Source organism: Cygnus atratus, chromosome 10, assembly GCF_013377495.2.
Source record: "Cygnus atratus isolate AKBS03 ecotype Queensland, Australia chromosome 10, CAtr_DNAZoo_HiC_assembly, whole genome shotgun sequence".
Taxonomy (NCBI): domain Eukaryota; kingdom Metazoa; phylum Chordata; class Aves; order Anseriformes; family Anatidae; genus Cygnus; species Cygnus atratus.
Window position 1 is genome coordinate 1,263,490 of NC_066371.1, and position 21,797 is coordinate 1,285,286.

The window sequence follows — 21,797 nt, forward strand, 5'->3', positions numbered from 1 at the left end:
CTGGGTGTACTACAGACCCAGTCAGAATACATATTTTTCTATGTCTACTAAAAAGAAATAAAAAAAAAATAAATATTGGGATCTTCCAGAAACAGGCTGAAAGCAGTTTGAACGGTACCTGCGTGTGTCATCTCCATGTACTCGGCGTGGCTGCCTTGCCCTTAGCCTTGTTCTCGCAGCTTGGAATGAAAGCCTGCCAGGGTCACGCTGGAAGCAGCTGCAGGACGGCAGCCAGCCTGGGAGAGCAGAGAGCTCACACCCTCTCCGCCTGGGTGTTTACTCCGAGGCAGGTGCCTAACCTGGGCCTCCCAGCTTTTAAGGAAAGCCCGTACCAAAACTGTCCTGCTGCGGCTGTTCCTCTGAGTTAATGACAAATTCTTGACACTTAGCAGTGTTTCTACGCACTGCCTCCAGAAAGGGCGGCACAATTCCCGCACTTCTGAGCTAAAGCACCCTAAGGAAAACAGCCACGTGGATGAGTCAAGAGCTACGAGAATTCCCTACATTTTCTTTTGGTACCTGCCAGCCAAACCTGTTTTCCTGTAAACCTGCGTGTCTTAGTTTTACTCCTAATTAAATGGGCATTTTAAAGGGGATATTCAGTCATAAGATCTGCAATATATACAGTTCAGAAAGAGAAACAATACACTTTACCAATGTGCCAAAGTAAGTGACCTCTGGGAGAAGTGCTCTACAGCTTAATAAGATAAAATCAATGTGTCTTGATAAAACTGTAATAGAATTCCATGAGAATTACTCCAAACCTTTACAGATTTAATAACAAATAATAACATTCTCATTGATTTTTTAATGATCCCACCCCATTCTCAAGAAGGGAGACAGATCCCTATTAGACAGTCAACATTTTTTATCATTATTTTCTATTGATCAAGCCGAGCAGGCAAGTGACTGACAGAGGGATGAAGTTAAGCAGCAGGGCAAATTTCTGTTCATTCCTTACTGGGAGGAACAGCGGGCACCCATTTCTGTTCCTGGCACAGCTGGCTGCAGCGCAGGTCACAGTGCTGCTGCCACACAACCGGAGCGGGACCTCCAGAGGGCATCACCTGGCATTACACAAAGTGCAGGCACGTGCGCAGCTGGGTACAACAAACCAGAGCATAAAGCTACAGTGTTTAACATCATCTGGTGTAAACCTGTGCATCACCACCGAAATAACTGAACACTGTCAATTTCCAGCAGACGAGATTTCCTTGATTCATTTACAGGTTGGTACAGAATGCTCAGTGGAATACCTCTGCTCCTAGATTTTTATTTTTATTTTTTTAATCCCTATATCATTCACAAGAAAGCTATCAAAGTTATTATTGCTGTCTGAAATCCACTGTCTGAATTGAACACACACCACGCTCATTGCTCTGTGCCTTGAGACAGCAATCACTGCCATTTCTGTTTTTCCACTGTTACTTTTGGAAGGGTAATTGTGCTAGATATACTTTAATACAATTTTAAGAAACCTAATTGAAAAAAAAAGTCTAAGTGGAAATAGGATAATTTGAAAATCTTACTATTTATAAACTTTCCATTAGATACATGTCTAATAAGTAAGCAAAACCCAAGTATTCAGTTCTCAGAAGCCTTTGCTGATCATTTGCCAGGGTGGTGATATTGCTGCCTTGCAACCAACCTTGTCATGGATTATAATTAAACATCACAAATCCCATGATGAGTTCCTTGACTCATATTTCTATTAACGAACAGTCTGTGTTCATTATGATTGTATTTTGAACACTAATCATAAAGTTATGGTGGAACTAGGGAGAGAACTATGCCATGTAATTACTGTAAGATAGCACGTACGGATTTATTTACCATGGGTTTATTTGATAGCTAGGACTATGGTAACTCATTCCTGTCCATCACAGCAATCAACAGCTTCTTCCATTTAAGTATGGTGACAACTTTCATGTCAACACCAAGTCCAATTTCATTTTCTTCAGCTTGCTGGATACGAACCATTTCAAATGCCGTTGGGCTACCAAGCAATTCCTGGTGCATTTTTCCATCCAAAGACCAAGCTTCCACTGGCCACGGGCCTCCCACGCGTGGCACCCAGCCTCCCGCAGCCCCCTGCACCCAGCGGGACCACACACCGCCACTCCTGCTGTGTCGGAAGGATTTCTGCCTCTTATCTCTCCAGCACCTCGTGCATCACTTTGCCAGCACATTTGCTCTGGCTAATTACACGACTGACTTCCTTCAAGCAGAAATTATAAATGATATAAATATTATGCACCAAACAGGTGATAAAACTGCTGTCTTAGAAACTCTGCATTTTGTTGGTAACTTCTTCTCTTGTCCCCGTTCCCAGCCCCCAGAGCAGAGCCCTGGAACCCTCAGAGCGCTCTTCTGGCTGCGCAGTTTATTCCAGCACCCAGTACTACGTACTATGAACACAACCAATCCCACCAGAGCCGATGGTTTAGAATCGGAGGGACATCGTAAATGCACACTTAATTCTAAATGCTAATTAATATGATTCAGAAACCATGAAAATTGAAACACAAATATGTTCTCTGTAGACTTCAAGCATGTGCTCAAGCTTAACCTATTTGAACCGAAGCTTATAAGGCAACTTAAATGCACAATGCTGAATACAAACTACGAGTTTGGGTTCAGGGGCTCAGAGAATTAGATGACCCAACCTAGAAAGCTGCATGCTTAAATGTAAAAAGTATGAATAATCGCTTCTTACTTTTGTACACGGCCAAGTATTACACTCGTGTGGCAAGATTTAGTGATTTCCCAATGTTGCCCATATATCATACTTAAGAAAACTACTTTTTCAGCAAATACCTCTAAGAGATATAGATAGTTATTTTAAGAGATTTTACAAATGAAACTAAGTCTCATTACTTTAAATCCCTGTGATTTTATTAAATCATTATTCTTGCACAGAGAAAAATGATACTACCTAATGGGTTTATTTTCTACCCTGGGGGATTAATACATAAATTAATTACATGGTGAAGAAACAGCTTTTAAAAGATTTGGGCCATGGGGAGAGGGACCAGGTCTGCAGCCTGAGGGATGGCTGGGGGCATCCAGCTGGGGAGAGAGACCTGGAGCTGTGCTGGGCTCCAACGCCCCCAAATCCCGAGCACCTCCGGGTGTTCTCCTGCACAGTGCAGTGAGGAACCCTCAGGGCCCACGTGAGCACATATTGATCAGGACAAGAATGAGCAGCAGCACGTCAGTGACCAAAACCAGAAGTTCCCACGGGAAGACAGGGGTCTCATCCCAGAGCTCACTGTAACTAGGCTCCGCACGTCAAGTGTTATCTGATTTTTTTTTCTGTGCTGCTCACGGTTAGTAATCCAATATGAACACAGCAGCACAGCACGGAGCCTTCCGAGGAAATGACCCAACCTCCCCAGCAGTTCTCAGAAACACTCCCTAGGTCCTCCAGGACCAGGGCACTGCTAAGGAAGACGGACGGCACCGCGCCAAGGAGCTGGCGATGCTGAGAGCCGCGGCTTGTTCTCGACTGGAAAACGAGGCTTGCTGACTTGTGGCTGCTTTTTACACCAAGAAACCCCAAGTGATTTATTTCTAACATTAATCTCTCATCTCTCCTTCCATCTGATGTTACTACGTGCTGCCCATTTTCTGCCTGAAAGCATAATGCTCCGCTTCCCTGGCAGAGATGGTTGAGGGAATTATACGTGCTTTGGAGGCTAAACCAGGCTTTGGGATGAATGATGCGGTTTTCCACGGCCAGCTGCATGCAGGGGCAGGGGGGAGAAAGACAGGTTCACAGATGAGGCACTCATCGTGGGGACTGCACCAGGCACATACTGAGAGGGCAGCAGGGAGAGGTGCCCCCTCCACAGCAGTCCTGCTCGCCCCCACCGCGAAGGGGGAGGCATGGACAAAACCAAACAGCTCCGTAGGACAAGATGGAAATGGGGGATCCAACGCTGGACTGGCTCCAGTGAAACCAGTAGCAGCCAAACGCAGTTTCCAATATCACAAAAAGGGACTGCTGGGCAGGCTGCTTTGGGGGAGATCCATGATGGCAATGCGTGATTGGCATGAAGGAAGCCGATATTATTCCCAAATAAGCCTTCTATGCCACTGCTCCATGCCACATCACTGGTATACGCTGTGAAGCACTGCTTTCATGCATCAGCAACAATTGTGAGAGTAGATGGGCTGTAGTGGCTGTAATTTAACAAGGAAAGTAATAAAACCAGAGCGTTTGACCTACCACATTTCTCTCGTGCCCGAAGTGTTTTCATTCTCAGCCCACGTGGCTTGTGAGCAAATACAACATATTGACCTAATTTCATGAGCAGTTTTCATTAGTTTATGATATTTTTATTCTTTTCTATTTTGTCCAAAGCATGTCTACATTAATGATGGCCAGCTATACGAATTTTATTTACCCAGATAGTAAATCACCATTTTCTATGGTTACTGATGCCAAGTGACTTGAAAGCAGCTACTCAATTTTCTGATTTCTTTAGCCTTCAAGCCAAAATAGTTTAATTTACCAACATTAAATCTGGACTAAAAGCATTAGACATGGAATGATAAGATCAATTTTTAAGGCAGCCAGTCTTTTTTCAGATTTTATTACATTGCCCAAGATACATACTATGTACTGTTATGGGACTGTTGAGTTTACAGATATTTTCTCAACTTCCTCGATAAAAGGACGTAGCGTAGTGAATTTTTTAACTTCCTTCATGACAAAAATTCTTTGCATTTGCTTTACTTTTTAATAGTTGCTGATAGAAACAGTGAAAAGGGGTATTTTAGTTAATGTCATGTTTGACTTTTTTTTTTTATACACTATATATACATCATGGACAAAGGAAATTCAGCTTGCCATCCTTAGGGCAAAGCTAGGAGTTTCAGCTATAAAGCCTCTATTATGGAAATAAATGTATATTGGCTAAGTATCGTTGCTATCACGTTTATAAAATTATCCAGCTGCCATGACAATGAGATCATGACCCAGGTGGTGTCTGGACATCACTGTAGTACGAAGGTTAATACACAAGTATATTATTATTCATTATTCTACAGTTTGTGGCCTCCAGGCACTTCTTACTGTCACAGGGCTCCCATTTATATCAATGTAAGAGTTAGTAGAAAATGCTAAACTTACTTCTTCTATTGTTATTTTTATTGTCATATCAGCTGAGAATGTGACTTTTCCTGTTGCAGCAGGCACCGGACACGCACACAATAGAGAGCTGATCCCCATCTCTTGCTTCCATGGTCCTCAGGATGGCACATCCCCTTACCAGAGCAGGAGACTGATGTTTTAACCCGAAGGAACCACTGTTTTCTTTATAAGAAGAAAAAGACCAAATCCATGCCTCAGATCATTGAGAGAGTTGTTACAGGGCAGAAGATGAAGAAGGCTTGTGCCCTCTTCCCCCAAACAACTGCAGGCTTCATAATGCACAAGATTTTTGCATTTTAAGCCACAGAGGGACATTCTAAGTCGACACCTGTATAAGTCACCCAGGCTGCTTTATGTACACTGTGCTCTCCTTTCAGCTGAATACTCCACTTCTTATTCAAATGACTCCTGCTGCTGGAATGAATAATTCTTTTTATGAAGTGCAATGTGCAGAGTCACATAAGCCCTCTCTTGCGAGTGAGGATCTGTGCCTGCTGTAAAGACTATCATCAGATTCAGGCCAAACCTAACAGCTTTAAGAATACATCCAAAAGCTGAATGCCTCCCAGTAATTCACCATATCTTCCTGCCCATTTATTGGAAATGAGATATTTGTCTTGCAAGGACCTTATCATGGAAGTACTCTTTTCCTCACACCTGAAGATTAGTTAAAATGCCTTTTTTATAAAAAAAAATATATCACAAGGCAATGAGTCAATAGCCACCTTCTCCTCTCACCTTCATACCCAGTCTTCCTGAAATTATCTGTTGCTTCCTGCTGCTGGAAGGTAGATCACCTTTTGCACTGATCTCCTCTGGCAGCAGCAGAACTCCAGTGGAGTGAAACGGGCTCAGCCAGGGCACGGAGCAAAGCAGTGGTGAGTCTGGCCATGGGGGAGATCCCATGCAGATCCCAAAGCAGATCCTATTCTCTTAGTACTAATAGTTACCCCTAAAGTCTAAGCTGTTATTTCAATTTTTCGTTTGCAATTAGGTGCCTAACTAAACTCCCTTGTCTGCACTGATGTATTCTTCCCAGCACTTTTCTGGGTTCCTCCTTCCCATCCCTTTCCACTAAACGCGAGAAGCCGCTCCGCAGACGGCCCGTTTCATTTTAATAATGTAGAGCAGTGAAATCAGAGAGATACAGAAGGTCTAAATGCAGAACATGTGAGAGTGCTTTTCTCCCCTTTGACAGCAGCAGCAGACAAAATGCACAGTGCATATCCTTAAAAGCATTTAAACTCAAGTCGTCTGCTTGCATAATTTAAAATATGGATAAAAATTCATGCATCCTTCCACACTGTGATGCAGCAACCAGAGTAACCCTTAAACACAACCAGCAGGTTAAAATTAATGACAAGGCATGAAAGTCGGCTCATGCACGGTGAGCATGGGGCCTCTGCTTGGGGGGGCACAGGCCTGGCAGCGATGCTGCACAAGGGCCAGTTTCCACTGTCCTGGGGCACCTTCCAACAAGCAAAATGGGATCACAAACAAACAGCCCATCCTCTCCTGCCCACGGTGGGGCATGAGCGGTGCCGACGGGGTTGAGGTGCCTCCAGCATGGCCAGGCCTCTGCTCAGGCGAGGCCTTGCCCCAGCGCTTCCCGGCTGTCAGACACTGCTCACCTGCACCGCCTGCAGTTCCTCCCCCACACAGGGTCTGCTCTCTGTATTTGTGTGCGTGTAGCTGGCGTCGTCGTACCCACGGGGACAGTCACCCCACATGCAAACATATCCGTGTGTCCTCAAACACACGTGTGCACACAGAGCTGTACTCACACACACAAACCAGACACTGAGGGCTGCTTTGTTTAAAAAAAAAAAGCTGTTGACATGGTAACACTGGTTGGGTGAAAGTAACAGCATTCCTTCAGATTGCTGTTTAACATGATACATTTTTCCCGCAGAAACACTATTTACACAGCATACGTGGCAGCATTTGCAAGTGCGAGCAGCCCCAGCAGTGCTTACCTATGCAGAGCAACCAAGAGATGGAGAACAACTGGCTGTACATAACCACCAAGTCTTGTTTTAAACTACTATATACACTAGCAGTCTTATTTTCAAGTTCCCCTTGAGATAATAATCCCCCCCAAAATATTACTTGACATCTCCACTGTATACTCTCCTTCCTCCCCTTCCCCACCCCCCCCCCTTTTTTTTTTTTTTTTTGAAAAGTCTTCAGAAAGAAAAAAGATTTGCTTATTTTTGACAAATGACTTCTTAACTGTAGGAAGGTTTTAATACTGCCATGCAGCTAGAGCACACCAAGACCGGAGACAGCGCAGTGTAACAACTATTCGCTCCCTCCCTCCCTCCCGCCCCCTCAGCTGATATTGCTAACACACAGTTCCAGCATTCACTCCAGCTGTGCGCACTCATCATGTCAAACTACAAGGTGCTATCAAAACCAAGTGCTCAGCCTGACACGTAAAAAGACAAACAAAAACAATTCAGGTTTCCGCAGCCCGGGGACTTGGTGCGATCACGCAGCCCAGCCTCGCCACCCTCGAGACCACGCAGGCCCACACGGAAACAACTGCATCGCCCCCAGTCACTTGTAATTGAGACACCGAACATATTTCAGGGAAAAGAGAAAGACTTTCCACTTTGATTTAAATATTCCAGGAACAGAACATCCTCTAGGCACCCGTTCCTCATCCTTTGATCACCTCTGCTGTTTTTCCCCTCCTCTCACAGGACCACACCACCCCTAGGTTCAGCAGCCAGGTTTGGGTTCTGGCTACACACGCGGAGTGGTAACAGCTACCTGGCAAGTGCCCTCCACCAGGGCTTGGCTCTGGTCTGCTCGTTTTACTGATAAGAAACCGACAGGTTGCACTCGGAAACCCCAGCCTTGTCTCTTTTGAGCCACGCAGACCTTCTGCGAAGACACTTCCAACAGTACCTCCTCTGGCTGGCACGGGGCCACCAAAGGCCCTCATCCCTCAGCGACCCAGCGGTGAGCGTCAGCGAGAGCAGAGCTGCCGGACGTGGGCACAGCCTGCAGCCAGGGGGGAACCTGCACAGCAGACAGGCTGCAGGACCTGTCCCAGCAGAAACGCCTTGGCAGAGATAAATAAGGCAGTCTGAACATAAGGAAACTTTTAAACGGCTCTCGAGTTGCAAGATAATTTGTATTCCCCTCTCTTCATACCAAATACATTATTTCCATAATGAGGAGATGAACATCTGTGTGGCTTCCCAAAATTTCAAGTGGCAATACTTGAGACAAGTATTCTCTCCTTGGGGATTGACACATCAGCATTTGTAAATCGTTGCCAAAGCTAAAAACATCATCTGAATTCCAGGGAGACTGAGTTCAGGTGTGATTTAGTTTTCTTATTTTTATTTTTAAAAGCATACCGATTTAATTCTACAAATCGAAGTTGTGGTATTAGACTCTGCACTTGGCCCTGTGCAAGTAAGCTGCCTAATTCAAACTTTATTAGAGTACAAGAAAGAACATAAACACCTGAAATACAGCACTCTTCAGTCAGCTAATGCTACGGCAGAGCTCCCTCTCTGGGACACCCTGCCTCACATCCCTGTCTGTGTAGCAGAGCTGCCAGGATCCCCTCCAAGCTGGGTGCCATCCGCTTTAGCGACAAATCCACCCCATCAGCCAGGCACAGACACGTGCTCCCAACCAACCTGGCTTCGTTTCTTCCTATTTTTAACCAAGTAAACCAAGTTTAACCAAGTAGAACCAGTAAATCCCCAGGGAAAAGAAAAACAAGCAAACAAACAAAACAAAAAACAAACCCTCAGCTTTGTGAAGAGTCTATTTCACTACTTACTTTAACAATTTATTGCAGCTGGGGGATTGTAGAAGTGACTTTGAGCACCAGCATCCCTTCATGAGCACTTGTTGCTGTCCCTGCACGGAAGGAGCCATGGGCACTCAAGCCTTCTGCTCCCAGCAGCCACCCCACAGCCACTTCTGGGACTTGGGTCCCTTTACACAGATGTCTGTGCATTACTACCGATACCAACATGACAAAAAAATAAAATTTCAACATCTTTTCACTATACACCAGTGATTTTCCTCACAGCACTGGGCTGTAACCATCCCAGACCCATGAGCACTACAAGCCAAGAGCTGAACCCATGGAGAATATACTGAAGGGTAGGCACTACAGGTGGGTATTATCAGTGTAACAGCAAAACACTGACTCTAATTAGGTTTAATCATTATTCACAAGCAATTACACCGTTCTCTTTCCAGTAATAATAATCAGTTTGAGGCCACTCACTTGCTTCATACTTCATTCTTACAAGATCAAATGCAATTACTTTTGGGCAGGTGAGAAGTATCAGCACCACGTGCAATGAGCTGCTGCTGACGTACAAGCAGAGCTTGGAGCAGTATGGGAGTCAATGATCACTTCAGAGGCAGAGCCTGTGCTTTCCCTTCCCAGGCCTCTTTCCTTCTCTCCCGACTTTATTAGTGGTTTGAAAGTGGCCAGAAAGAGGGTGACAGCACAAAGCAGCAGCTTTCCATCCCTTGGTGAGCTGGTCTTTCCCACCACCACGTCATCACCTTTCAGATGCGCAGCAGCAGCCCCACAGGCAAACAGGAGCATGTTGCTTGCAGTACAGCTGTGTTAATGTAAGGAAATGGGTTACTTTCCAGATGAACCACATCATGTAATTGAAAAAATGACTGAACTACGCTTTCAATGCAGTATGACCTTAAAGTGCACAGAGGAATGAATACCTGTACTTGCAAACACAGTTCACCATCCTATAGTTATATTTCAGCTGTGAAACAAAATGTCTGTATTTATCTTTCCTTACCAGGAGATCAAGACCTGTTCCTACCAGGAGGAGATCATTCATGTACTGACTCCAGTTTTGTTATTCTAAAAGCCAGAAGATGTAATCACACTGAGAATTTTTTTTCTAAATAATTTTCCATTTCTTTTGGATACTGGAGTGCTATCACACAGCCAACAAAATGAAAACAGTCCCAAAGCAGATCTGCAAACCCCTCATGAGTGAAGTGAGCACTTTAGCATTCACTGTATTGTCTTTAGGGAAATTATGTGTATTATTTCCTAAACTATTACTTTCAAAAGCCTATACTCATTCAAGCACTGCCAACGCAAACCAGAAGGAAAAAAGAACAACCAACCAAACAAAAAGAAACCACCTTTCAGACCTCTGTCCACTTCCCAAAATTAGCACTTTTATTTTTCTGTCTGAGCCCATCTCGCCCAGCAGAGCTCAGCCTGCTTCCCAAGCACACTGCTCACATCAGCCAGGGTCTGTGCGCAGAGCCCCAGCGGAGCTGCAGCCCCCAGAGATCTTTCCCAGGACGCTCCAGATCCCCACAGCAAGACCCAGGATGGCAGCAAATATCTGCTCATGCAGGAAAGGACAGATGCTAATAACCACGTAAGACGTACAGTGAGTATATTTTTAATATATAATCTACGCAGATTTATTTGTCACTTGCAAACATGAATGCCGTATTTGCATTTTACTCTAATAAAAGGCTCAAACTTTTTTATTTTTGCTTTGCTTGAGAGATTGTGAAGTAGTATTTCTTTTCAGGCTTGCTAATAAAGAGCAAGAATAATTGAGTCATAGAACATGGCAGAGACTAATTTTAAGTGGCCTACAGAGAGAATCGCTTTGGGCTGTAGTTACAGAGTCAGAAATGGCATAGGAAAAAAATTTCTTGTGAGAATTTAGGAACTTTTGCTTCCAATATCTTTCAAAGAGAGTAAAAACTGAACCCAAAGAGGAAAAGAAATATTAAACAGGTTTATACTTGTTACCATTTGTAAAGGATAATGGAATAGCTGATAACAAAAGATAAAGAAATGTTAAATATGAATCTAAACTTAGCAGAATAGAAATAATGTGTTACCGTACATATACTAGACTCCAAGTTATCCTGGGAGAGGATGTAATATATGAGTGAATTACCCATGAGAATTTAACAGACACTTCAGGTAAAACACGTGCAGTTTGCTAAGGGAGCAGATGCGAGGAGTGCTGAACACACGCTTGCCCTCGTACCTGCCAGGCAGCAAAACGCACGAACAGCACAGGCTGATGGAATGAAACGGGGCCCAACGAACACCAAAACAACCCTGCTGAACGCATGGCATCCCACTGGCAGGGGATGTTCAGTGCATCCCAGCTCCCCCAGGCACCCCTCTCGCCTGGTGCCAGGCAGGGCGGGAGCTCTCCCCTGCCGCTGCTTCCCCTCCCTGCACAGACGCTCCTCCACCGGGCTGCGCTGCTGTTTGCTTAGCAGATGGCAGAGGGATTTGTTTCTTTCATTTTAGTTTCTAATATATTAATGTTATTTTAATTTCTTGTTGCAAAAAATAACCCTTGTAGAAAAGACTGATGACTGAACCTTTTATTTCTCCCATCACCTTATGGCACGAGCAGATTGTATTTGTATTCTGTGTTGCGCTGCCCCCAGTTTCTGTGTCTGAAGCTTCCTAAATTAAAACACTGCAATAATTTTGAGGGAAAATAAACAGTCACCCAGGTCCATGGGCCTAATCCCAAAGTCCTCACTCAGAGCTATTTCTTGAGCCCAAACTCATCACACGTGGGAACAAACACGAAGAGAAACAACCGGTCCTACCGATCAAACAAGTGTCGCTCCTGATTGCCTGTTCTGCAACACCGATGGGCAGTCCACCAGGCGCTGCACTGGAAACGCTACATACTATATTAAACTCCCTCCCACTCTGCCAAGGCAGTACATCAGGGATGAAAAATGCTCTGTTCCATTAAGAACAGCCTGTAGTTCCCAGCCCTCCTGCAGAATGGTATTTTTGAAACGAGATACTTGGGAACATTCGTGGCTATTTTTACCTAAAACAGAAACAGTTTATTTCAGAAAGCTCTTGCTATTCTTTCTTTACTTGAAAAATATGTTAAATATGAATGGTGAAATGAATACTCTAATATATTTCCTGTGAAGTAGAAACAAGTGTTAACCTTTCCTGCTCCTCTGTTGCAGCAATGAGGCTCGTGCTCCTCGCACACTGCTGTGCCACCATCCCAGCTCCCTGCATTGGCTTTACTGAGTCACAGAGGCAAACACAACACGAGCGCTGTGCGTGGCGTGGTGTTGGTGCCAGTACTGCTCAAAGGGAGTGGGAGAAGGTGGTAAAATCTTTTCTTGACATGGGTTTCTATGCCTAAAGAGAATGACAGAGTAAAACATCCCTCTTTAGACTTCCCCGTGAGCCAGCTCTGCTTCAGCAGCCCAGGAGGAGCTCGCTCATGTGGGGTCCGGTGAGATCCCCGAGCTCGGCCACCCCCGCAGCGTGCCGCCGCAGAAAGGTGCTCCTGAAAATTCAGATCAGCCAGAGGTACTTCGGTGTTTCTGAAGTGCTTTCAAATGGCTCAACCAAGCCATGCTGGGATTCTTCCTCCCTGCAAATCAAGTGCCAATAAAAAAGGTCTAATGAGCATCGCTCATTGCCAGACCCAGAGAACTTCACTGCATACGAAAGGAGACCTCTTCCCGCGGTGACTGACAGGGAGTGATGCCTACCGAATCCTTGCCTAGCTTTCAGATCATGAGATTTGTTTTTAGATCATGAGAAAAGCCTTTTGCACACCTTCAGGATTGCTCTTTACCTTTGGGCATTACCTAACAGTCTTCCCCAGGGACAAAGAAAGAGAGGAACTTCTGGCTACTAAGTCTTTCTATATGTGTTATAGATCCTGGAAATCCTGCCAGTTTTACTATCAGACAGAAAATGAATTCCTATCAAACAAATGAGTCTTGAAAACTCTGCACAGAAGTAAGGACCAGCAAGACTAGGAAACACTAGGATTTCCTAATGATACGCTGGGGGAGCAGAAGGGCAGGAAGCAGGCATTTGCCACCTTTGTGTGCTGGCTGTATGCTGCCCCCGTGCCGCTGAACGCCCCGCACAAGGATGGAGACCTGGGTTGCCAGCCTAAGCTGCCCTTGGCTCTGCTTCCTTGTAAAGCTGCTGGCAAGCAGCCCACGGCTGTCGGCTGTGCGGAGGGTGAAGCACTTCCCTGAGAGACCTCCCTAACAGCAAAGCCCCCTGAATGCCTGCCGTGCGGAGCAGCCCCCCCGAGGGACACTAGGAGGTCCCTGGCGGAGCACATGCAGATCAGGGGCTGGCACACGATGACAGCAGGCTTCCTGAAAACAAAATTCTTGCTTTCTGGGTGGAAATATTCTGCCCAGATGTGTCCCACAAGCAGCTTCAGTGTCAGGTCAGTGAGAGGAAAACCGGTCTCTAGGAGATGCAGTTCAGGTTACTTCAAAACGACGACCACTGACTGCCGATCTGAACAGTGATCACAGCTAAGTGGTTTTATCCTACCAGTCATGTCTTCTCACAGTGTCAGCCGCTCTGGTGTGTGTGCACATCTCTCAGCACAACCACCCACACAATCTCCAGTGTCCTGAAATAACAGTTAAACATGAACATCAAAGGGAAAATGCCAACATAAGCCCTGGGAGGAATGCACAAAATACAGAAATAGAGGCAGAGACACACACATCCCCAGGATGAGTAACAGCTGGCACGGGTACAGAAGGGCCCTGATTATCAGCAACTCAGGTCTGCTGTAGGCTAGGCAAGCAGTTAAGCTCATTGCAAGGGGCCAAAGAGAAGGTCCCCAAATCTTTATTGCATGGCAGTTCTTTACAGTCCAATTAGGCCTTTACTATGAAGCAGCAACACCCTTTGAAAGGGTGCTGCATCAAACTCTGAGATAAAATGTCTTGCTGATGCCGATGTGGTTGTGAGCTGTGTCCTGCACCAAGCAGTGGCTGGTCCCAACTTCAAACTGCCTCAGAAAACCAAAACGAGCCTCGATCACTGACCAGCACCCAACAGCCAGACTTTAGCAAAATATTGCACTAAGATGGCGTAGAAGTTTACATTTTGACTTGCAACACAACATGTTTTTTTCAAACGCATTCCCTTAAGGGAGCATGGGTTTGGAGGGCCACGGGGCTCTTCCTTTGAGACTGCAGCAGCACAAAGACTGCTGCTGAGGCCATATTTCTCAGTGACTAGCACTTATAGGGAACATGAAACAGAAGAGAGAAAAAAAAGAAACCTTCACGGAAGAAAGCTTCCTTAATTTAAAAGGAAACTGCCAAAAAAAATTAATTTGAAACTTTATAGAAACTGTTTCTTTTCTATATCTGAATATTAACAAAAAATGCTGCCCTTAAGCTACTGTCTCTTTGAACTTGACAAACTTCTCCCCAAGGCCTTCATTTCAACCCTTCAAAGTTGAGCACTGCATTGCTACTGCTCCTGCACAGCGAATGCACAATTCCTGCCTACAGCCAGGGAGCAAGCCCTGCCTGGCTGACCCGCAGCAGCGGCAGCACCTCACCTACCCATCCCAGGCGCCTGGCCATCGCCCTCCGACGGGATGCAAGCCAATGTTTAATTGCATCCCTCCTTTTATAACGGAGCTTCAGAGTGGCAGACCACGAAGGAGCGGACAAGAAACATGCGGCGTGACGCCCGGCGTACAGAGCATCCTGGCTGAAGGGTGCTCACTCGAGCAGCGCTCAGCCCAGCCCGTGGCACACGTCCATCCAGCTGTCTGTCCTGGCACGCTGCACCCTGCGCCATGGGTCAGTGCGTACAAGGGCAACAGGCAACGAGACTCAGCTCTTAGCTGGGAGGAATCAAAGCTGATCTTACCTCCTCGAGTGACTTTCCCAAGACACGCGAATCGATATGCAATAAACTCTTCACAGCTGCATGTGGCTTGGACTCCCAGGTAACCACGGTGCTAATTTAAATTCAATTAATGGCTTCATCAGCGCTGGGAAAGATGCGCTCTCAACAAGTTTGCGGACCAAATGACTTTAAAAACACTGTGTGATTGATATAGAAGAACAAAAGGTAAATTCTTCCTTCAGCGGCACTTGGCCAGCTAAGACGTTTTCTAGGAGGTTTATAAGTACCACTTGAAAGTATCTTTGTGATAAAGCGTACTGGGTGAAAAAAGAAACTTACCTTAACAGATGACACATCTCTGTGTTTGCTTAGTCAATTATACAAACACACAGCACCCTTAGCATTTTAATTCCAAAGCTGGTAAATGCAATTTACTCACAAGTAAAAAAAATGCAAATAAACAAATGTGGCCAAAACAGAGCCACTCTGCTGCTCTCGAGCCGCCAGCCCGGAGGCGCCAAGGGAGACCCAGTCCCTGAGGCTTTCCAGCTGTACAGAAAGTAGAACAGACCAGGGGAGGAAAATGCAGGGGAGGTAATGGGAAGAGTAAATTAAGGAGAGACAGTCCATGCTACTCCTCTTATGACTTGTCCCTTACAATTTGTGTCCCCGTTTCCTCCTGGCTTTTCCAGCTCATGGCGTCTGCCCTGCGGAGGCCGCAGAAATCCCCCCGCCAGGCAGCCCCGCATGGATGGAGCAAACCCCCAAGGCCGGGGCTCGCCATCTCTGACCCTCCTGAGAGCTCCGCCCCAGGGGCACAGAGAAAAAGCTTGAGAACAGAGTGCTTTAAAAAGCTCTGTACCAAGCAGGAAAAAAAATCAAAACCTGATTATTTTACAAACACTGTTATGCGAAGGAAGAAGACAGTTTTCTGCACTGTTCAGAGAGGAGTTGAATAAACACTGCACAAAGCAAGCACATCTCTCCCACACAAGCATATGGGGTAAAGGCAGCTGTAGCTAGGTAAAGAATATCGGACCCATATTTATTAATGCTGGATAAAACTTAATACTGTCTGTAACACAGGAAAATGAACCTTGAGCTCTCTTATTTTGCTAGACTGGGGATGTGAAGGTAAAATAATTGAAAGCCACTAAACAGGGAGAGATGATTTCATTCTGTTTTTATTTTTTCTCCCTCAGGTATAATCCTGCCCACCCCCCCACCACCCCCCCCAAAAAAAAAAAAAAAGCAAACCAGCTCCTGCTGGAAATAAAAACAAAACCATTCAAACCATGGTTCACTATCTATTCGGAAGACAAGCAACTGAAAAATTCAAGGACAGTTATGTTGATTTATAGCATTTGCAATACTTCTATTTTTTTAAATAGCTATGCACTTTCTTGTGCTGAATTTGAGCCATCCATTAACCTGTTAGATGAGCGTTTCATGAGACTGCAAACCTTCAACACATCCACAGCTTGCTGGAACTGAATCTTTTGCCTTAAATCTAGTTGAATCTCATTGTTAAGTTTCATCAAATTCTCACCTGAAACCATAAAGGATATTTTTTCACTGCGGGCAAATAATTTTGCTAGACTTCCAAAATAATTAACATTATATACATATATATAGCCACAGAAATAACTTCCAAATGTTGAACCAAGATCCCAAATTTTCATGTTATACTTGTTCTGCCTGCTCTCCACTGCCATACTCCTCAAGAGCTCTAATGAGCCAGTTTTAATCTTGATAGGTATTAAAGATTGATGGAAGCAAATTCAAAATCTGAAATGTGGATATTGCTCTGACTTGAAGAAAAGATGAGAAAGAAAAAAGAGAGGGGAGGAAAGACCATCATTCCGCACTCCAAGACCATCTTTATTAGTTGAGTCCTAGGACTTAAATAGCTGTCTGTAGATGCATTATCTAAAAGCTTTCCGTATTTAATTCAGCAAATACTGCACAAATCTACTCCAAAAGGATGAGGCTTTTCCTTCCCTCATGGCACAGATACTTTCTTATCACTGCCAGAAAGAACTACTTTTGCTCCAGGGACAGAATTTAGGAACTCCTGACTTTGAAGCTGCCTGCTAAGGAGAACTTTAATCGATGTCTGGACCAGCAGTATTATCATCTTTAATCAGAGGGTCATCCAGATATCTCCCATATATATGTATGCGGTGTAATAAAGGCAGCTACCCCAGGCAGTTAAAAAGTATAATTAGATTTTGGTATAGCGGTGATAACAAGAAGAGGAAATGCTCTGAAGTTTATTAAATTTGCTGAAAACTGAAGAAGTAAAGTGGCAGCAGAATACCGAAAGGTCACTTTGTGATTAAAAAAGATTTGCGTAGAAGAAGTTCATTTACATCTACAAAGAAATAGGGTTGCAGTTCATCACTTGGAGAACTCCACTGATGATGTGTGATCTGCGGGAATGCAGGGAGTGTTTCCATTGCTTGCTCCTTGCTGGTTTGAATGGTCAAAAATGCTTCTGGGACTTTGAATGAAAACTGGGACAAATGAACAACTTTCTCTTAGACCATCACTGCCTAGAGAGAAGAAAACCAATATGATAATTTGCTATTCTGAAAGCAAGTAGCTCAGCTGAACTGTGAGAACAAAACACTTGTTTCTTGAAATCTCAGCCTTTCTTCTCATTTTCCACTGTGCTTCCACTTTCCCTGTAGCACTTGAAATTTTGGGGGATTGTTATACCTTCCTCAACATCTCCCGTTTTCACCATTATCCTGATTGCAACATTGCTTCAAAATAGCCAGCTTTTGCTGCCCCAACTCTTCCTGTAGCTCAGTTTCTCCTCTTTGTGGTATTGCGCCCTTCCTGAGATTAGCAGGGCACCCTTTCTGTCCTTCAGCGCCAACTGATAGACGGATCTCCCCCATGTGCAACACTTACACTTCCGTTCAGCTGAATGCAGAAGAATGTGGGTTTCTGAGGAACAAAGCAGCAGTAGGTAAAACTGCACCAAATGCTTTTTGAAGAAAGATGTTCTGCAGATTTTTTTTTTCTGTTGTGTTGTTGTTTTATCGAATGTCAGATGCATGCAGAGCCACGGATGTTCATCATTTCTGTATCATTGTAAAATGAACATAATAACAATACATCCCATCCAAATTTTAATGAGAAAAAAACATCTTTCATCTTTTAAGACATTTTTCTCACATTCCAACACTAATATTTGCTCTGTGCTTACATTACACCTTTCCACAGAAATGTTACAAGGCGATACTCTAGAAAAAGACTATTTGAAGCAAGAAGAATGACCAAACTCTCAGAAACACAAGCACTGCTACTTGCAGTACTGCAATGCAACACGCTGTGCTTCTTCCTCTGAGCATATGCTGAGTTTCTGGATTGGGCTGATGTTTTAATAATATGTGAGCACGAGGACACACCATTAAACCTTTTTTTTGGGGGGAAGAGTTCGAAGTAACAATAACCAAGATATAATATTCACCTGCAATAGTTGTTCCAAAAGCACGTACACTCTGCTTTTTAACCTGAATACCTTGGAAAGCCTTTCAACCTAGTTGATACTTGGTTGAAGTTGGCTGGGGAGCTAGTTTCAAACACAAGTTTCTACAAAGTGATTACTATTTAAGTTTGCACTTCCTCTGGCTCACTGTCTACTGCAATTATGCAAATAAGATGCAACTTTATCCTTTCAACATAATTACATCACACACAATTGGGCTATATTAAGACTGACTTAAGAGGAATGAATTAAGTTGATGTAATGATTTCCTAAATCACCCCATGGGACTATGGCAAAGAAAATTTTGTCCCACGAGTGACATCAAGCATCAAGACAAATAACTGCATGTCTGGAGCCTGACGCTACAAGAAAGTGTGTGTCAAACTGCAGAGCTGGATGCTTCTGGGGTATACCCACTGTTATGGAAAGCAGGAATTTCAAATGGCACGTGTAGGTAGGTGTAAATGCGCCAACATACCTGCATTTCACATCTGTGATTTGCATCAAAGAGTCATGGCTGGAGAAGTGCTACTCAAAAAACGTCTTTTTCTGCAAAATGACCATTTCAGTTTATGACTTATGTGGCCAATAACTTTACAGATGTCAAAAATCTGATAATCCAATTTGCACCATATACACTTCAACACGCTGGCACATTACTTTTCAATGCAATTTAGCTTTTCCTGCCCTATTAGCCTTGCATTTTTCTATGAAGCATAACAAGAGGCTAGCAGCATCACCTATTTAATATTAAGTTTTGGTGTTCTCTAGGAAGGAAAGCTGCAGTACTTCCCTTTGTTTGTTAGGCATCTGTTTCTAACATATTACAAATCCTATTTAACACAAAAGGAAGAAGCAAAAGGATAACTCTCTTGAGGAGTAAAATAAGGACAACCCCTTTATTCATCCTTAGTATAGAAGCTCTCACCAGCCCCAGTGGGAATGAGGCTGGCACTTGAGTGGTGCCTTGCTCTGGAGCCGGTGAGCCGCAGGGGCTGGCGGCAGCACTGCTGCACACCACTATGGAAAAAGGAGCCTGCTAGGCTGGGATACTGCTCAAGATATCTTCCTTTAGGGCAAATTGAGTTCCATTCTGCTAATTTAGTTTGTTTCCATCAATTTATAGGGGAAATCAAAGCTTCTTATTTCATTTATTTTATGTATTCATTCAAAGAAATCCATTACTAAATTTTAGGAAGCAGATGTTCATTGCTGGATGATAAAAGAATAACATTAAAATGTCTGTTTCCAGTTCTCTTGGATTCATAGCCAAATGAAATTACTACAACAACAGAAAGAAAAGCAAAACAACATACAGCAGCACAAATGCAAGACAGACAATCCATATGGATAACAGCCTCACTAAGCAAAGAAGTGCTAATACCTAAGGATTACTTACTTCCTATAAGTAACAGATTCCAATGGATGCTTCTCACTGGATGAAACAGAAATGGAATTGGTTCGAAAGGAGAGATGTTGAGTTCTGGAAAACTGCTTCACACAGAGAGCAACACAATGGGATAGGTTTGAGGATTATTGAGAAGGACAGTATGAGAATTACGGTACAGGAGGGTGGGACTTCGCTCTGTGCTCTTAACCAGCCTTTTACTCTTCCTCCTTACAGGGCTAAGCAGATGGCAAATACAGATGGTAATTAGGGATGGATGAACGGGATTGAAAAAGGTAAGTACAAGCCTGAACCTTTATGAGTGGTCACAGAGCATGCAGGAAACATTTGCTATTGACATTGGAACTGCTATTCTAGGACACTTTGCTCTGCCTCTCCTTTAATGCCAAGCACGGTACCTATTTTTGGCTGAGTGTTTTCGCCCTTTCTGGCAAATAACGTGCAACTTATGGACCTCAAAATATGCAACTGCTCGTACGGTAGGAGCTCTTGAAGAATGAATGCAATTATATATATAGGCAAAATATAATTTACGCCTCACACACTAGCAATCATGCAGTCTGTGTGACTACAAGTGCAGAATGCAACAAGCCAACTTTTAGGCAATAGCCTAATATAATCCGTGAATAAGCTATCTGCAGGCTGGATGAACGTGTATTTTGCAGATGCATTAACTGTGCTGATATTTGTAGCTGTTACCTAACTGACTTTCTGTACATGAACCCTGCCCCTTTGTTATTGCCACTTGTTTCCAAAAGCCAACCCCATTATGTCCAATAGGCTTAATGTATAATGTAGGAGCAAAATATTTTTAAATAAAAAAAACTTGGAAAGTTTTTATTTCTGTGTACTGTTGGTAGACATTTAGTTTCTCTGTCAGAAACCCTCAGGGATGAATACTAACAATATGAAAAGATTATTAAAATATCCTGTTTTTAAGAAACAGAACACTTCATTGTCTATCAACTTTACGTATTTATGGAGAAGTAACATGTGAAAATGCCTCCAGGGTTTAAAAATTTAATATTATAGATCTGAGAAGAATAACTAATGAGGTGGTAGAGTAGACACAGTAAAAATGAATGCAAATATTTGGTTTCCCTGTGAGTGAAGACACCAGAGCCCATTTTAATGCATGCAACACATTCAAGGACTCTTTGGAGACCCTGCCTGGCACAACAGAGGAGTTAGTTCTCTTTGCCCAGTGTCCCTCCTATAAAGAACTTTTCATGTTAAAGAGAACACGGACTCTAATCAGCATGTTTGGTTTGCCCAGAGGAAGTCATGTGGATAGCTGAGCATCTCTACAAAGGGGATAGTATATAGTACGTAAGAATCAGACAATCGACTGAATTTTTACTTCTTCAGTAGAAAGCTTATCCAGTGCTTCAGAGGTGATATGTAATTGCAATAGATTTTCTCTTCCTGAATACATACATGATATGTTAAGATCATTTTGGTTTACATCTTTTTTGGTGATATAGATAGCTGCTCGTCACTTTTTGGTTGTGGAAATAGCATATAGTTTTTGGACGAGGAACACAAACATTCAGGAAAATTTCAGGGGATAAAGACTGGCGCAGTGTGCTTTATACTCTTTCAATACTACCATGCCTATACATATTTATCCACAAGAAAAAATATGGGCAATCAATTTTGTACCACAAGATTTTCAGGAAACAAAAAAGAAAGGGTGAGAAGCTGTGAGAAAAAGTCAATCAGAAGAGAGTGCTCACCCTCAATGGTCGCTCGCTTGGGCAGGATGGTGATGGCTCCCTCAGCAACGTCCTCCTGCTGCAGCAGAGGACTCACTTTGGAGCCCCACGTGTCCGAGCCCACCCACAGAAAGTGCCCGACTTGATCTGCCCTCTTGGCGGCTGCGAGGATCTGCCTGTGGAAAAGAACATTTTGTTCACAAGTTAATTTAATTTGAACACGATTGCTTGGTAAAAATAGTGTGTGGCAATTGCAGAATGAACAGAAATAACGTATTCCTGTAACCAACAGAGCTCAGAAATTTCACAACACATTGTGTCACAATCCATGCAGCACTGAT

The 21,797-nt window shown here is 43.8% G+C and overlaps 1 protein-coding gene across 4 annotated transcripts in view; it reads right to left on the minus strand.

The window, feature by feature from the left end:
* Window positions 1–21,797, minus strand: part of GRM7 (glutamate metabotropic receptor 7) — a 266,715-nt gene that overhangs the window by 100,204 nt on the left and 144,714 nt on the right. For all 4 annotated transcript variants that reach the window (XM_035546872.2, XM_050712778.1, XM_035546870.2 and 1 more), the window contains exon 4: window positions 21,478–21,632. In XM_035546872.2, coding sequence (XP_035402765.1) covers window positions 21,478–21,632 — 155 coding nt within the window. The remainder of the gene's footprint in view (window positions 1–21,477; window positions 21,633–21,797) is intronic.